At 41.9% G+C, this 18,177-nt stretch overlaps 1 protein-coding gene across 1 annotated transcript in view; it reads right to left on the bottom strand.

Moving 5' to 3' along the window:
* LOC145406772 (protein O-mannosyl-transferase TMTC1-like) overlaps nt 1-18,177 on the bottom strand; it is a 328,915-nt gene that overhangs the window by 199,852 nt on the left and 110,886 nt on the right. The window contains exon 4 of the mRNA XM_080277869.1: nt 5,612-5,974. Coding sequence (XP_080133995.1) covers nt 5,612-5,974 — 363 coding nt within the window. The remainder of the gene's footprint in view (nt 1-5,611; nt 5,975-18,177) is intronic.

Below are 18,177 nucleotides of genomic sequence, written 5' to 3'. Positions count from 1 at the left end.
AGGGTACTGTTAAGCGAAACAACAAGAATTTCAGTACTGTTAGAGACGGGAATAATGGTTGCATTGAAGGTAATGTAGGATTCAGGCATTCTCTGCCTGTTAGTAAACTGGGTATATTTGGCTTTTCTAGCATTAAATGAAATAACATTACAGTATTATTTAGTTCCCATTCAGTGATCTTAGATAAGTCTTGATTTATGGATATTGCTGTACTGAGTTGGAAGGTAAGGTTATCAACCCTTGTGAAGGAATGTTTAAGTGTAAAGGAACGGTGAAACAATGAATCATCAACACATGAGTAAGTGGGAATATGGGTGACAGACAAGAGAACATTAACCTGCATAAGGAACAGGGTTGGGAACAGGACTGATCCTTGTGACACTCCGGCTTGAACTGAATGGCTTTTATCTTCCTATCGCTTAGATATGAGGTCAGTTGAATAAACGATGAGAGGCCTTAGCAAGGGAGTGTTGATAACAGGGAACGATGTCACATTCTGTCGAAAGCCTAACAGAAACCTAGGACTACTGCATGAGTTCCTCCATGTTCATCAATGTCTAATGGAGTCTATGAATAATAAGACTGAATATCTCAAAAGCGTATCTGTCACTGCGAGAACCACATTGTCTCATTAATTTAAGTGTTTTATTCAAGATGTTTAACAATGTGCTCATCAATTAGTCTCAAATACTTTATTACGAGAAAATGTGTCTGTAGTCAGAGGAAACAGAGGAACTTCCTTTCTTTGGAATTGGATGGATGTTGGTTTCATTATAAGAATTAGGGAATGAAAAAGTATGTATGCACAGTCTGAATAATTAAGTTAGAACTGGAAGAAGTTCTGGGGAACACCTTTTCGGAAGTATGGGGGGAATTCTGTTTGGACTTGGAGCTTTGTTGGTCTAGGATTCCATTTACTTGTCAAGTCTGTATCTTTAGTGGAGCACATCTACCTGCCTACCTACAGTACCTACCCAGCCAACCAACCAACGAAGTGCTGACAGTAGATTAAACTGACGAAGCAGAACCCTTAGAGATGCAATGCATTGAGTTTTTTTTTTATCCTTAGGATTAAATTGAGTAACTAAAATATATCTATTGCTACCTGTTTACTCACTCACCTACTTCCCTACCTGCCTACATATCTACTTACGCATCTACCTGCTTATCTACCTCCCTCCCTCCCTACATACATGCCTACCTGCTTACCGATTATTCTTCCTATCTGTCTACAAACCAACCAACATACCTACCTACCTACCTACCTACCTACATACATACATACATACATACATACATACATACATACATACATACCTGGTTACCTATTTTTCTTCTTGTTTGTATACAGACCAACCTGCCTACCTACCTACCAACCATCCTACCTATTTACCATCCTGCCTGCCTACCTACCTACCCACCTACCTACCTACCTACCTACATATCTTTCTGCCTCCGTATCTATGAACCTAGCTACCTACCTCTATCCACCTCCCTTCCTCCCTCCCAGCCCAGCCCAGCCAAGCGCTCACGGTAGACAAAGGTAACAAAGCTGGAGCGTCAGAGATGGAATGTAATAAGCTTTGTTTATCGGTAGGGCTAGAGCCAGTAGGGCAAATATAAAATTTACCTTTCTATTTGTTTACTTACCCATTTCCCTCCCTACTTACCTAACTACATACGAACATCTCTACTTACATATCTGCCTACCTACGTGGCTATCTTCTTGTTTACCTACCTACCTACCTACTTACCTACCTACCTACCTATTTGCCTGTCTTCCTACCTAACTACTTACCTACCTATCTATCCTTCCACCTACCTATCCGCCTGTCAGCCTACCGACCTATCTGCCTTCCTACCAACCTGCCTACTTCGCTACTTACCTACCTACCTACATACGCATCCAAGTGCTCATCCCAGACAGAATGACAAAGCTGGAGTCTCAGAGATGGAATGTAATAAGCTTTTGTTCATCCGTGGGCCTAGAGTAAGCGAGCGACATGGGAGAACGACCTTGCTGTTTACCTGCTGCTACCTACCAACCTACGTACCTACCTACTCTCCAACCCACCCGTCTACCTACCTACCTACCTACTCTCCAACCCACCTGTCTACTTACCTACCTACCTACTTACCAACACACCAGTCTACCTACCTACTTACCAACCCACCTTCCTACCTACATACCTTCCCCTTTTTTACTTGCTTATCTGTTATATACTTCTATTTGTTGTCTTCTTAACTACCTGCTTGCCTCTCTTTTTGTCTGCTTAAATGCCTGTTTACCTCTTTTCTATCTGCTTATCTGCCTATCATCCTCCCTTTCTGTTTATGTATCTGTCTACCTACCCATCTTACTTTCTGCATAGCTACGTTCATAACTCTCTTTGTAACTGCTTACGGACTTACCTATATTTCTATCTTCCTACCTACATCCTTTTGTCTATTTAGCTACCGTCCTCCCTTCCTGTTTACTTACCTACCTACTCACGGTTCTCTCTACTTATCTACTTAGCACCTTCCTGTCAGCCTACTTACATTTCAGCTCCACCAAACACACACACACCGCTGATTCAGGTCGACAGCATCAGAACCTCAAAGTTGGAATTTAATCAGCTTTGTGCCTCCGTCTGGTGTGTAACGAGTACGTGGAGTGTGAAACTACTCTGCTACCTACTTGCCTACCTTCCTACCTACCTCTCTTCTACTTACCTTACTACTTACCATAATGCCGACCAACCTGTCTTCCCACCTGCCTGCCTTTCTACCCACCTACCTACCTTCACACCTCTTTGCCTACCTAACTGCCTAACTATCTACCTACTTGCTTAACTACCTACGGGCCTACCTACCTGCCTTCCTACTTACCATCCTGCCTACCTACCTATCCACACCAGGCACTCAGAAATCTGAGCTACGGAGTTTGAGCTTTAGGGTTGAAATTTAATCAGCTTTGTGTATCCCAGGAGTAAACCTATGTTGCTGCCTACCTACCTACCTATCTACCCATTTATCTATCTACATACCTGCCTGCTTACCTACCAACGTACTTACCTGCCTACCTCTTCTATCTAATCTTGCAGTCGATTTCACAATGCCAAGACCTGCAGTTAAAGCTTAAACAGTTTTCCGTATCCATGGTACTGTAGTGAGTACCTCCTTACATGCCTACTTACCTACCTACCTATCCATCTGTCTACCTGATTATTTGACTCTACCTATCCGCTCACCTAAGTACTTACCTATCTGTCAAATTACTTACCTGTTTACCTGTATCTACCTACCTACCCATCTATCTACCTACCTATTTGACTCTCTACCTATCTTCTTACCTACGTACTTACCCATCTGTCTATCTGCCTGTTTACCTCTATCTACCTACCGTCTTTCCTCTGCTTTCCTGCCTACATCGCCACCAGACAGTTACAGTAAACAAGAGTGGCAGTTTCTGAACATAGGGTTGAAATTTAATCAGCGTTGTTTATTCACTGTGTTGTGGTGAGTAGGTTTGAGTGTGTAACCTACTTTGCCACCTAATTACCTGTCCACTCACCTCCCCACCTACCAACTTGCTTATATACCTGCTCACCTCTTCCTATCACCTGTCTCCCCACCAACGCCTCACAGAATACAGAGTGACATAATTGGGACCCACAGTAGGAATGTAATCTGTTCTGTGTATCTGTGGTGTTGTAGCGAGCAGGCATAGTGGGAGAGGGGCTGCGGTCGATGCGAGATAGGGAGACAGAGGATGAGGGGCAGTGCTGACTAGGGCGGAGCTTTAGTGGGTCAAATAATAACTCTCTACGGACGGAAAGCTTACTGATGAAATGGCCTGGTGCTAGGAAGGATTAATAAAAAGGAGGTAGGGTAAGAAGGAGAGAGGTTGAGGGACGGTGCTGAATAAGACTTAGGTTTAATTGGTCATGTATTAACTCTGAAACTTTAGTGGGTCAGATATTAACTCTCTACGGAGGGAAAGCTTACTGATAAGATGGTCTGGTGTTAGGAAAGATAAAAAAAAGAGGAGGCAAGATTAGAGGGAGAGAGGTTGAGGGACGGTTCTGAATAAGACGTAACCTTAGTTGGTCTGTATTAACTCTCTAAGGACAGAGGGCACTTCCTGAGCTGAATGGAATTGTGCAATGACAGCGACAATTGAAGGAATGACTGAGAATGAGACACGAAAAGAGAGACTGAGAGGCGGTGTAGACAAGGACGGAGCTTAAGCACATAGGATATTATGTCACTGAGGAAGTAAAGCCAGCCCTAAGCGGTAACAAGAACAATATGGAATTTAAGGTGGGAGAAAATGATGGATGGTGTCAACCTAGACTGAGATTTAGTAAGCTAGATATGCTACCCCAGGACATTTTTATTTAGATTAGGCTTATAGTGAAGGAGTTGATGAAGGCTATATCTAACTTCTGTATTTGAAAAAGCCGTCCCTAGGATGAATGAAATCGTCTGGAGACACTAAGAATAAAACGGAAACGACGTCCTCTCGTTGAAATGATTAGCAGTCAAAGGAGAAAAAAACATAAGGAGCATCGAACTGAGTAGCAGGAAAGATAGCCTCTTGAGCTGAGTAAAATCGTTTGGATCTAATGAGCTGTAATAGTTTAGGTTTCTCAAGTTGTTAATTAGCCTACTTGACCCCTTCACCTTACTAACGTCTGGTACTTGTTATTCTTGCTGTTTCCAGACGATTTTCTTACTTTTATAGAATTTTTCGAACTTTAAGAGTTAGAGATAGCTTTAATTTGCCTTTTTATGGCTAACGGAGATCTCCCAAGCAGAATAAAACCGTCCAGTAACAGAAGGAATAAATTAAGACAACCGTACTGAAAGTGAAAGGGGAGAGTAAAGAGAGGAATGTGTGGTGATTGTGGTGCAATGAGAGCTGGGGAGAGAGTGGTGAAGAATGAGACGCTGGAGAGCAATTGCGATGACGAGAGAGAGAGAGAGAGAGAGAGAGAGAGAGAGACGCTACAGAAAAAGAGAGAAGTTTGAGAGGGCAAAAAAAATAAGAAAAAAGAATCAGAAAAGAGAAAGGGCAGCAAAGACAGAAAGAAACTATAAAGAGAAAGAGAGGTTTGTGAGAGTAAAGAATCAGCAGAGCGTGAAAGATAAACGTAAACGAAAGGGCAGCCACGGGAGGAAAGGAAGAGAGAGAGAGAGGGAGAGAGAGAGAGAGAGAGAGAGGGGGGGGGAATTAAAGGGAAAGGACTTGAAGGTGATATAAAGATGGCTGAAAGCAAGAAAGGAAGAAAAAGAGAGGAAGGGATGGAGGGAGGGAGGTGGAAGAAAAACAGATGTCTAAGAGAAGTTAGAGAGCATGGAGGGGGAGGGAGAGAGATAGAGGAAGGGGAGGGAGGGAAGGAAGGTGAGTGATGGATGTATAAACGTTGGAAAGAGGAAGAAAAGAAGAGAGAGAGAGAGAGAGAGAGAGAGAGAGAGAGAGAAGACGAGACGAGACAGAGACAGAGAAGGTAGGGAAGATGCACGGGCGCAGGTAGGTGGGGAAAACAGAGGACAAGACTCGATTCATAAAGTCATGTAACACCCATGCGGCACCGACAACAGTTCGTCTCAGCCCCAGACTCACCTCCAGACATGTTTCCTGTGCAGAATGACGTCCCAGGCGGCGCACACGGCCAGGGCGGTGAGGGCGTGTTCCTTGCAGAGTGTCCCTACCCCCGCCCACACTCCAACCCACTTCAACCACGCCCATCCCGCCCCTCTGCCTTCCTCTTCCCTCCCTCCGTCTTCTACGCCTTCTTTTGTGGATCCTGTAGCCATATCCTTCCGTAGGCTGTCGCAAGAGGGTAGAGAGCTGCTACAAATCGCCCCTCCTTCGGATAAACTAGGGGCCCTCCTACCGCCATCGCAGTTTGTGTCCCCGTTGACGGTGCCTTCGTCGTCGCTGCCTGTGTCCTCGCTCTGGTCGTCCCTGTCTAGTTCTATAGCCCTGATGAAAGAGAAATGAAACAAGTTTGATTAGGACAAGTGTGAATGGGACAGGAGTGAGTAAGACAGATGTGAATGGGACGGGAGTGAGTAGGACAGGTGTGAATGGGAGAGGAGTGAGTTGGACAAAAGTGTATTGGACAGGAGTGAATGAGAGAGGTGCGAATGGGACAGGAGTGAGAAGGACAGGTGTTAATGGGACAGGAGCGAAGAAGACAGGTACAAATGGGACAGGTGAGTAAAACAGATGCGAATGGGACAGAAATGAATTTGACAGGTGTGGATGGAACGGGTGTATACTGAAGTGAAATCTGGTGACACTATGTTCAGTACATTGCGCCGGTTGGATGGGGCAGGTATGTCTGTTGTGCTGTAGATGGCAATTAGGAGATATATGCTGGAGAAAAGTTGGTGTACATGATAAGAGTTACGTAGATGAGACTGGTGTGGACGGGATAAGTGTGGAGTCTTTTGTGAATGGTACAAGAGGATGGTGAACTGCAGAGAAATCTCGAGAAATGCTGTTCAGTAACTTCGATAAATGAGGAAACGACAGGTGTGGATGATATAGGTGTGGTTAGAACGGATGTGGGTGGAGCAGTTGAGAATAAGGCAGGTGTGGATGATAACAGGTGTGTATTAGAGAGATGCCATAGGAAATGTTGTGTAGTATATGAAACAGGTTTGAACTGAAAAGGTGAGGCTCGTCAAGGAGTAGATAAAGGTGGAATGGGAAGGAGTCTGCGGAATACTATACAGTACATGACGTTAATGTGGATAGTTAAGTGTGGTTGAGACAGGTGATTATGATGCAAATGTGGATAAGACAAGTGTGGGTGGTGCAGGTGTGGGTGTTGAAGGTGTGTATGATACAGGCGTAGATGGGACAAGGTCTGGGTGGAACAGCCCTGTATAGTGTATAGGGAATGTGTAATATTTTGCTGTAAATAAGGTGTGACTTAAAGAGAAGACTGGAAAAATTATATACAATCAGTGAAGCAAGTATGGATGGGGCAGGTGTGGATGTGACAAGTGTGGATGGAGAAGACTGTGAATGGAACAAGGAATATAAAAACAGGTATGGATGAATGAAGCAGATGTAAGAAAATACTAGAAACGTGGTAGGAAAAACGTCTAAAATCTCAATCACATTCCCCCTCAAAAAAAAAAAAAAAATACATTCAGGTCACAGCACCAGAATAAATAAGATTACATTGGTTACACATTACAGTACTGCGATAAATTTCCAAAGCTGTACAACACAGGCTGGTGGCATAAAAATGTGGATGCTTGGACGGCATAAGTAAGCCTGTAAGTGCCTCCCTCGTAAATCTGTAGTAATGGCTGTGGGATAAGTAATATATGGTTACTTTTTGACTACGTGGACAGAGTCGGTATGCTGTATTTGTCCTGGGTGCTCTTGGTGTATTTATTCCGTTGTTTCAAAGTGGCATACTCTCTCTCTCTTCCCATTCCCTCTTCCTCTCCGACTCCAACTCCAACTTCGACCTCAAAACTCTGTTACCTTTCTAACTTCAGCCCAAAACTCCAATACCCACTCCTATTCCTGCTCCCGAACTCCTACCCTCTGATTCCAGTTCTAGTTTCATATCCAGTCCCAGCTCAACTAACTCCAAATCGGGCTCCAACTCCATAACCCTCGTTCGTACTACCTTACCCTCACTTTCCCTCTTAGTTTCACTCCCTCCCTCTCTCTCTCTCTCTCTCTCTCTCTCTCTAAGTCTCAGGTAAGCCACACTTTTAGATCACGCAAAAAAAAAAAAAAAAAAAAAAAAAAAAAAAAAAAAAAAAAAAACTGACATTGAGACTTTTTTCCCAGCGAGATCTGCAATTTACGTCTTCATAATGCTGTGTAATTGGTCTATATTCTCTCCATGATATATTCTAAAATTTCATTTCATAATAATATCGTGATCTGTGGGGGAATGAATACTGTGATACTAATATCACGGTTAAACTGATACTGATGGATATAAAGATAACCAGTCCTATATTTTTCCATTCGAGGTGTAGGGATCCGAGGCTACTTTGCCGTATATCAGTACATATAAGAGTTTCAACCAACGTACTTCCCTTGGTGACTTTAAAGTATATGATCAAAAAACAACGGGACACCTCCCTGCGAATCAAACCTATGGACTGGGGTGTTCTCTTCACTAGGCCATCTGGTACCACTATGCAGAGACAGTAGTTAAGTTCTGAATGTAAGATTAGTAACACAAAAATTTTGAAGCTTAATATCTGTATGCAAATCATTGAATGACTGAGGTACAAAACACGAGTAAGTAAAATGTTTATATATACATATCTATATCTATCTGTCTATCTATCTATCTGTCTGTATCTATACCTGTCTATCTATCTATCTATGTGTGTGTGTGTGTGTGTGTGTGTGTGTAAACTTCTCAAGATCAGCACAGATCAAGTAGTCTATTAAATTTATAGTCAAATGACTCCGTTAAACTGTGAGTTAGGCTTACGAGCATGAATGTATTAATACTGGAATCATTAATCTTCTCTTGGTCAGGATAACACTTTTAATTATGTTACACCATCTTCCATATATGTTACACAATCTTCCACTAATGTTTACTAATATCCAGCTCAATCCTGCATCATCCTTGAACATGTTTGGGGTTTCATTCACTCGGAACTTTTCTTGGAAAGATCATATTACATCTCTTGTAAAATCTGCTTCCAAGAGATTAGGTGTGCTAAGCCGACTCCGTTCCTTCTTTACCCCTGCACAGTTGAGTAGAGTACAACTCTCATGTGTGGGGAGGTTCCCCAAATACAGCTCTTCTCAATAGGGTGGAGTCAAAGGCTTTTCGTCTCATCAACTCTCCTCCTCTTACTGGCTCCCTTCAACCTCTGTCTCTTTGCCGCACTGTTGCCTCTTTATCTCTTTTCTATCTCTGCTTCAATGGTCACTGATTCTCTGAATTGTCTGCTTGCATCCCAGCACCTCTGCAACAAACTCTCATCCCTTTTCTGTCCAGCTTTCTAATGCAAGAGTTAACCGTTACTCCCAGTTCCTCATTTATTCAACAGGTCAACTCAGGAACCGTCTCCCTCTGTCTGTATTTCCTACTTCCTATGATCTCCAGTCTTTCAAACGCAGTGTGTCCAGGCATATCGAAATGAACGGATCTTGAATTTAGCTCACTTTTGTATTGTTTTTATTTTTTCTTGGAAGGAACGGTTTGCGGCCTCCTGGCCTTTGGTTCCTTCTTTCTTGCATAGAAAAAAAAATCAGACGATTTCGTTTAGCTGAGAGTGAGTCGTAGGAGTCCGCGAGTGGTAATACTGTCACCATTAACCCACTGACGGTCGAGATGACTCCAGGAACATAGTATTTTATTCCAGCTAATAACAGACAATTTGATCCAGTTGGACGTGAGTAGCAGCAGCCTGAGAGTATTAATAGTCAACATTAATCTTCGTATTTTAAGGACAACTATGGTATTTAATTTCGGCTAACGACAGACGATTTATGCAGATGAAAATGAGTCATAGGAACCTAAGAGTGTTTTGCAGTGAGTATAAATAGGATTTTCTGTTCTGGCTCTGGCTGGTGTGGTGGTGGCCTGGTGTGCATCGTTTGTGTCCAGGTAGTGCCGTTGTAGCAGGCTGGGGAGGAGGGACGCAACACAGACCCAATAATTTCTCTTTGCCCGAAGTGGTAATCAGGGAGGCAGTGACTCGTCTGGTGTGGTTTGGGCTCAGTGGGATAGGTAGGAAAGTTATCCTCATATGTGGAATGGCTATTTACTCTGTTCTGGCTTGCCTTGTATCCTCCTCACGCTTGAAATTGGGCCTAAGCTCTTATCGTTAAAAAATAAATAACAAATTATCCATTCTTGGTATAAATCTTGCAGACGAGCTATTTACGGCACTTGGAATTAAAACGTACCAAAAATGTCTCTTTGTGTTGTTGGAGTTTCCATGTAAATCTCTTTTTGTGTTATTGGAGTTTGCCTGTGGAGTGTTTAATTATGCCAGTTCGACTACAGACTCAATTTCCATGAAGGATTTGATCATAATGCAGGACGAAACATTATAATTTCATAATGTGAGCTTGTTTTCTTTTTTTTTTCTTTCTTTTTTTTTTCTTTTTTTTTTTACTACGGACTGCTTGATTTTGTATTTCTTTTATTAACACCACCATAAAAAATACTGAAAAACACGAAGACATGGCATATCTCTGTTTCAGTCCAACATCTAAATTTAAAAATTAGCTCAGCCCATCTTCCACACGCACTTTTGCCTTGGCACCCTCATACCGTACGTACTCTGAATAATGTTTAGTAATTTCCCATCTACTCGGTACATTTTCCACACCTTTTTGTAAGGCCTGTCTGTCTTATGCTCTCTCCAGATTTCCAAGAAGGCTTTTATCGTAATTGTGGACGACACATACTTTCATAAAGTGAGTGTACTTTTTCAATAAGGTTCTATATATATTTATGTACTCGCTTTATACACATTTTGTGGAACTGGGAAATGCCTGGTACTAAGCGATGCATATGTTAAGTAGAGGTTTCTTGTCACCTTGCTGCTAAACCTTCACTACGAGAGCTGTCTCCTATATTCAGCAGAAGTGAGTGATGACAGGAAGAATCAGTATGAGTCACATGTCATCGTACCAGAAAAGTTCAACCCTTCACTACAAACCTGAAAATGTCATGCAAAAATAAGAATAAAAGAAGTCACGAAAAGTCTCCCCTAGGTTGTATTAAAATCGACTCGTGGTAGTAAAACTGTTATTAAGAAGACATCATTGTAGTGTAGAAATTAGATAGACCCCATGGCACTGGAGAGTCCTGTAACAATGTAATTAGAGGATGAAGGTCATTTACATAACTACTTAAGAGCAATGCTATCTGCTAATTGTTTATCGCTGCCTCTCTATTACGACCCCGGGAGTGCTGTCAGCGAAGTCATTGGTCCCTTCGGTATTGTAGCTGATTGTGTGTGTGTGTGTGTGTGTGTGTGTGTGTGTGTGTGTGTGTGTGTGTGTGTGTGATTCGAACACACACACTTGCTTAGCTCTTCAGTCTGGTGACATGCTATATACCGTTTTCTCTCAGTTGCCAGGGGATGTTATTCAACTGAAGAGGGAGGGAAACTTCTGCAGTGAAAATGTAAATTATGGCTCCATATATCTTCTCCATACCCCCCAAATTATCATACTTTAATAGACATCCTCGGGCTGAAAATGTTGAGAGATTTTTTTTCAAACTGGAGAAATTTAATAGAGCCTTCATCAGTCCCTAAATTAAATCACCCTCGTCTGTAGTAGAGAGAGAGAGAGAGAGAGAGAGAGACAGACAGAGACAGAGACAGACAGACAGACAGACAGAGGCAGACAGACAGACAGACAGATATAAAAGAACAGAAGAAATCACCTAACTAGAGGAGCCAGTAATAACAACAGTGCTAACAACACCTAAGGGTCAATTACAGGCAGGCTATCCGGTAATTGTTTATCGTGGGCCTCTCCTAGGGCTCGGGAGTGGTGTCAAGGGCGTCATTAATCACTCCCACTAATTGCACTCGCTCTTTTGCCTAATGGACTTTTCTCCCCTTTGACTCTACCCTTTGGACTCTGTTCGGTTTTGTTTTCCTTTTCGTTTTTTGATTTTTTTTTCTTTTCAGTCTCTATGTTTTTGTCTTTCTGTCTGTCTCTGTATGTTTCTGCTTGTCTTCTAGTATAGTTCTCTTCTCTCCTCTTCTCCTTTCTCATTTTTCTTTGTATCTTCCTGACACTCTCTCTCTCTCTCTCTCTCTCTCTCTCTCTCTCTCTCTCTCTCTCTCTCTCTTCAGGATTATTGTCTCTTGTCTCCTCTTCCTTATTATCTCTAACCTTCTCCTCTTTTCTCTTGATTGTAACATATGACAAATTATTATTATTATTTTTTTTTACATCATCTAGTTTTTCCAGCTTCCATTCTTTCCTTCGCCTTTTTTTTTTTGTCTGTGTCTGTCTGCCTGTCAGTCTGTCTGTTTGTCTGTGTATTATATGTATGTATCTCTGTGTCTTCTTTTTATTTTAGTTGCACTGGAAATTGCTGTTTAGTTATTAGTCATTTCTGACGCTTGAACTCCAAGCTTTTTATTCAATTGGGCTTTGTTTTGTTCATTTCCCTCTTCCCCGTTCCCCCTCGTATTGTTTTTTGTTAATATCTTTTTGATTCTCAGTTCCCTCTTTCGCCCTTGTCTGTCTGGCCGTGCCTTCTCTTCTCTTCCCTTCTCATCTCTTCTCTCTCCTCTCGTCTCCCTTCTCGTCTGGTCTGGTCTGGTCTAGTCTAGTCTCGCCTCGTTTCTTTTTGTCTCGCCTCGTCTCGTTACTTCTCGTTTCTTTTCTTCTCTGATTGCAGCGTCTCTTTGGCTAATGTATTTTTCTGCCGTTCGACCTTGAGTTCTTTATTACGTTGGACTTCTTTCCTCATTTCGTTTAAGTCCTTTGTTCCTTCTTCCTCCTTTCTCTTTTATGCACTCCTTATCTCTTCCCTTCTCTTCTCGTCTCATTCCTTCTCCTCTTCTCTTCTCTCTTCGAACTATTTGTCTTTTCTTGAGCGGTAAACTTGCTTTTGCTGAGTTCTGTTGTCTGTTTTCTTTTTCTTTGTCGTTAATTTTCTCCTTTCCTTCTTCCTCCTTGTTTCCATCACTGTGTCTTTGTCTTTTTGTTTGTCTTTTTTTTTTTTTACTGCATGTGCTTATTTTTCATCTCTTTCTTCACCTCTCTTCTTTTCTCCACTTATTTTCTCTTATTCACTTCTCTTCTCTCATCTGCTTTTCTTTTCCTTTCCTTCCCTTCCTTTCCCGTCTCTTCTCTACTCCTCTCTTCTCCTTCCTCTTCTCCTGCCTTCTCTTTTCTCATTTCCTGCCTTCGCTTTTTTTCCTCGTCTCGTCTCTCCTCTTATTGATTAATGAACTTTTCTGGACTGTGTTAAGGTTTGGTGTTCAGTTCTTTTTGCATTACATTATTATTATTATTATTATTATTATTGGCGCCAGTTGGTTTAGTGGGTAATTACAGCGCTCCAATCGGTTTTGAGCCGATGAAGGTTTATATCAAAGGGGTGGTTGGGGTTATTGCTCATGTAATGCCACTCGGGGATGAGTGAGGCTGGTCACTCCCGTCTTAAATGTCAGGACCAAATTGCCTAGCCCCGGGCTTCTACGCTTCTCATGAGGCAACGTAGAATTTGATGATGGATGGATTATTTTTATTATTTTTATTATTATTATTAATGTTGTTGTTGTTATTATTGTTATTATTGTTACAATTATTATTATTATTGTTATTGTTGTTGTTGTAGTAGTTATTGTTACTGTTCTTGTTATTGTTATTATTGTTGTTATTGTTACTGTTATTATTGTTGTTATTGTTACTGTTATTATTATTGTTATTATTATTATTATTATTATTATTATTACTGTTTTTATTATTATTATTATTATTATTATTATTACTACTGTTTTTATTATTATTATTATTATTATTATTATTATTATTATTATTTGGTATTGCTTTATCTTCCGTGTTTTCATTTGTGGCTGTCGTTCTTTTTATTTCACTTCACCTGTGTTCACTTTTCTTTTTTCTTTTTTTTTTCTCTCTCTCTCTGTTTGTTTGTTTGTCTGTCTGTCTGCCTGTCTGTCTGTCTGTCTGTCTGTCTGTCTGTCTGTCTGTCTGTCTCTCTCTCTCTCTCTCTCTCTCTCTCTCTCTCTCTCTCTCTCACACACACACACACACACACACACACACACACACACACACACACACACACACACACACACACACACACACACACACACACACCTATACACACACACACACACACACACACATCAGATGAAGAAGTTACTGATTTCCACAACGTTTCTGCTTCCCCTTCTATATCGGAACATAAGGAGCGGGAAATTACTTGTCATCAGAAGACTACTGAGTGAAGCTATTACACTGTACATGAGCACTGAGCACGGAAAAATAGCACAGTAAACATAATATAAATAATACAAAGACTTGGGATACATTTACAGCAAACCTGGGTGAAATGTGTTAATAAACCTGATTTGCATCGTTCACATACATTTGGAAATTTACATGAGGAAATTCTGTAGTAGTGATACGTATGATGCAAGCAGCTCTATTTCAGTGTTCTTTGTGACTCCTCTGAAAATGGGTTTTATAAAGAACGTTGCTCTGTGTGTGTGTGTGTGTGTGTGTGTGTGTGTGTGTGTGTGTGTGTGTGTGTGTCCATTCGTTCGTTCGTTCGTATGTCTGTGCGTGCGTGCGTGCTTATATGGGGCTGGAGAAATAGGTGTGATATAATCCTGTTGGTATAATGAATTCAGGTGTGGTTATGAGTGGGGCATACGTGTAGGTGTGGATGAAGCAAGTGATGTGGAATGCTGAAGGTATGGTTAAGGAGAGTGTAATGGGGAATCATTTTGCAAACAGAAAGTCACTGGTTGTGAATAAGAAGGGATGGGGAACTGCTACAAAATGGTGGGTTGGAGAAAACGTGGTGGATTATTATATCTCATTCCGATCCATAGGTTTTTCTGTCGTTTGATACAATTGTCTGGCTCTAGAAAGATGACAGTAACAATTGTATAACGAACCTGAAGGAAATATATTGCCTACATCCCATTCAGACATGGTGGGCTTTTCTGCAGTTCAATAAAATAGTACGTCGGAAAGAAGAAAAAGTACAAATATAACGGGGCTGAATGGGATATGCGGTGGATGGTGAGGCAGGTGTGAATGTGGGCAGATATGGAGGGGAGCAGGTGTGAATGGGGCAGGTGTTGCGGAGGTGTGTAGTGGGCGAGTTATGGGTGCTGTGAAAATATAGCAGTGAGCGAGCAACTGTTGTACATGTGGTGTAAATGTGATGGAAGAGTGACGTTTATGGTGATGTGTGTGTGTGTGTGCGTGTATATATATATATATATATATATATATATATATATATATATATATATATATATATATATATATATATATACACACACACACACATATATATATATATATATATATATATATATATATATATATATATATATATATATATATATATATATATCCCATTACCTCCCAGAGTTCCTGGGTGAGGGATTGTGCTGGCAGGGTACTAAGCGTACCGCCCTCCGCCTATCGGCTCACAGTCGCGAAGCTCATAGGTCCCTACCCGGGGGTTCCCTACTTTCTTAATTTTTGAAAATTTCCAGTTCCGTCCTATATTAAGGACACTGGGCTCCAATGGGATACACACACACACACACACACACACACACACACACACACACACACACACACACACACGTGTGTGTGTGTGTGTGTGTGTGTGTGTGTGTGTGTGTGTGTGTGCTTGGGATGAAAGTAGAGAAGGGGAAAAAAGGCAGAGGAAAGAGAGGAATAGAGTGGTGGGAGTGAATTGGAGGGGGGAAGAAGTGTGTAAAGGAGGAGGAAAAGAGCAGAAAACAGGAAAAACAGGTGGAAAGAAAGCAGAGAAAGGGAAGGGTGTTAAAGACAAGGAAAGAGAGAAAAGAGGAGAGAAAAGAAAGATGATTGAAGACAAGGAAAGAGAGAACAGTGGTGTGTGGGATGGAGGTAAAGTGATACAGTGTGAGAAATGACGAAGAGGTGGAAGGAATAGCAGTGAAAGAGGAGATGGAGAGAAGAATGGAAGAGAGGGGGAAGAAGAAAGGAGCAGCCTGTGGATGTGGGTATGAGGGAGAGTGAAAATGGGAAAATGGAGGAGAGAGGAGCTGTGTGGGGATGTGAGATGAAGGTGGGAGAGGGAGGAGAGAGAGGAGCGGTTGTGTGTGTGTGTGTGTGTGTGTGTGTGTGTGTGTGTGTGTGTGTGTGTGTGTGTGTGTGTGTGTGTGTGTATGTGTGTGTGTGTGTGTGTAGAGGTGGAAGTGGGAGGAAAACTGACAGGAAGGGGAACTGGGAGGATATGGGAGAATGGAGAGCGAGAGAGAGAGAGAGAGAGAGAGAGAGAGAGAGGTAATAATGATCGACGGGAAGAGTGGGTGAGAGGGAAGGGGAAGGGGAGAGGGGACGGTGAGAGAATGACAGAGGAGGAGAGGGGGGCGGCAAGGGAGAGGAAAGGAATGACGAATACGATAGTGTGTCAGAAAAATGGTAACGTGGTATGTTAGTGGGAGAGTAGTGTGGTGTGGTGTAGAGTGGTATATATTACTGATGGGGAGTGGCCTGGTATAGAGTTCTGGTGTAGCAGTGTGGTGCCGTCTGATGTTGCTGTTTGGTGTGGTAGTGTGTGTGGTGTTGATGGAAGATGTGGGTGTGTGGAATGACACGGTTTAAGTAGGCCTCTAGTGTGGCTGTGTGTAATGGCATGGTATAGAGAATTGGTATTAAAGTGTGGAGTAACCTGGTTTGACTGGCATGAATGTGGTGTGACACAATACAGATCTTTGATGTGGTAGTATTCTGTAACCTGGTATAGATCGCTGTTATGACTGGTGTGCCTCGGTATACTGTACCTTTCTGGTGTAACAGTAAGCTATGACCGGGTATTGACCTCTCTAATTATGGTGCTGGGTGTACTGGTATAAGTCTCTGGTGTGGCAGTGTGTGTGGCCTGGTATAAGTCGCTTGTGTGGGAGTTCGATTTTGTCTGGTATAGTTTGTTAGTGTGGCATTGTTGTATGATTCTGTATACTGCAAAGGTGTGGTTATATGCTACGGCCGGGTATAGTTTGTTGGTATGGGCTGGTATAGATGGCTGGTGTAAGTGTGATACAGCGTGGTGTAGATCCGGTGTAACAGTGTGGGGAGACTGGCACAGAAGACTGACTTGCAAATGTGGATTGATCCGGTGTGAATCACTGATGCAGCCGTGTTGAGTGCTCCGGTATGTAAAGCTGGGTGGCTGGTGTAGGCTGACCTGGTGTAGAAGGCTGGTTTAACTGAGCTGGTGACCTGGTATGACTTACTATTTCCCTAGTATATGAGGCTGTTTGGCTGATATAGGCTGTGGTATGAAAAACCTGGTGTAACTGAGCTAGAGGATTAGTTTGACGTTATTTCTCTGGTATGCGCAGCTGGTTTTTTTTTTTTTTTTTTTTTATGTGATCGACTCTGGGCATAGGCTTCACAGCCTGCTTTCAAGGCCCAGTAGTCCTCCTACGTACCGCACACCTTTACATGTCACCACTTCGGCGCTAACACCCACCTTCCATACTGAATACATGCTAGGGCTGTCTCATACAGGACTGGTGTGTTGGTATTAGCGGGGGTATTTTACATGTCGGCGGGTCTTCTGGTAGAACAGTAAAGTCTGATTTTATGAAATTCAAATCCTTAAACTGTTCCCTGCACCAGCGGGATTTGAACCCGGGTCCGTTAGGACTGCAGGCCTGGTATAAAAAACAGCTGGTGTGGCGGAGCTGGAGGTCTGGTATTATTTGCTGGTTCTCCGGTATATAAAATCGTTTGGTTGGTATATGTAGGCCTGGTATGAATAAAAGCTGGTGTAACTGAGCTGCGAGCCTGGTATGACTTGCTGCCATCACAGTGGAAGTGAGTGTTGTGACAGTCCGTTTATGAGAGAGGGGGCGTGTTGGTGTAGGTTGTCTGTGTTTGTTTTGGCGTGTGTGTGTGTATTTTGTTTCTTTTGTGAGTGAGGAACTGCTTTTTCTTTTGTGCTTAATTGTTTTGTATGTACAGTAGTTTATGTGTGTATTTGTATGCTGTTAGGTATATATATTTGTTTTGTTGGCATGTGTGTTTTGTCTGCTTTTATATTTGTCTTAGTGTGTGTAAAAGTTTGTCTGTATTTTGTTTTGTATTATTATATGTATGTTTCATCTGTGTTTTGTTGTGTATTTTGTCTACGTGTTTTTATGTTTCATTTGTATTGTTATTATATTTTTACTTTTTGTGTTTTGTGTGATTTTTATTTGTCAGTATATGTGTATGTCTGTCTATTTCTCTTTCTGTCAGTCTGTCTGACTGTCTCTCTCTCTACTATACATGTGTGCATCTCTCAGTACATATGTATGTATATGTAACTAAGATGTCGTTTTTCTATCTCTCTCTCCTTGTCAAACTATCTGTTTGACTCGGTCTTGCTGCTTGTTTGTCTGTTTGACTGATTGTATATATCATGAAACTGATGACCACTGTGATATTATGGT

The sequence above is a fragment of the Coenobita brevimanus genome, chromosome 71, assembly GCF_032717465.1.
Source record: "Coenobita brevimanus isolate Jiangsu-jjx chromosome 71, ASM3271746v2, whole genome shotgun sequence".
NCBI classification, from domain to species: Eukaryota; Metazoa; Arthropoda; class Malacostraca; order Decapoda; family Coenobitidae; genus Coenobita; species Coenobita brevimanus.
This window is presented reverse-complemented; position numbering and strand designations above follow the sequence as displayed.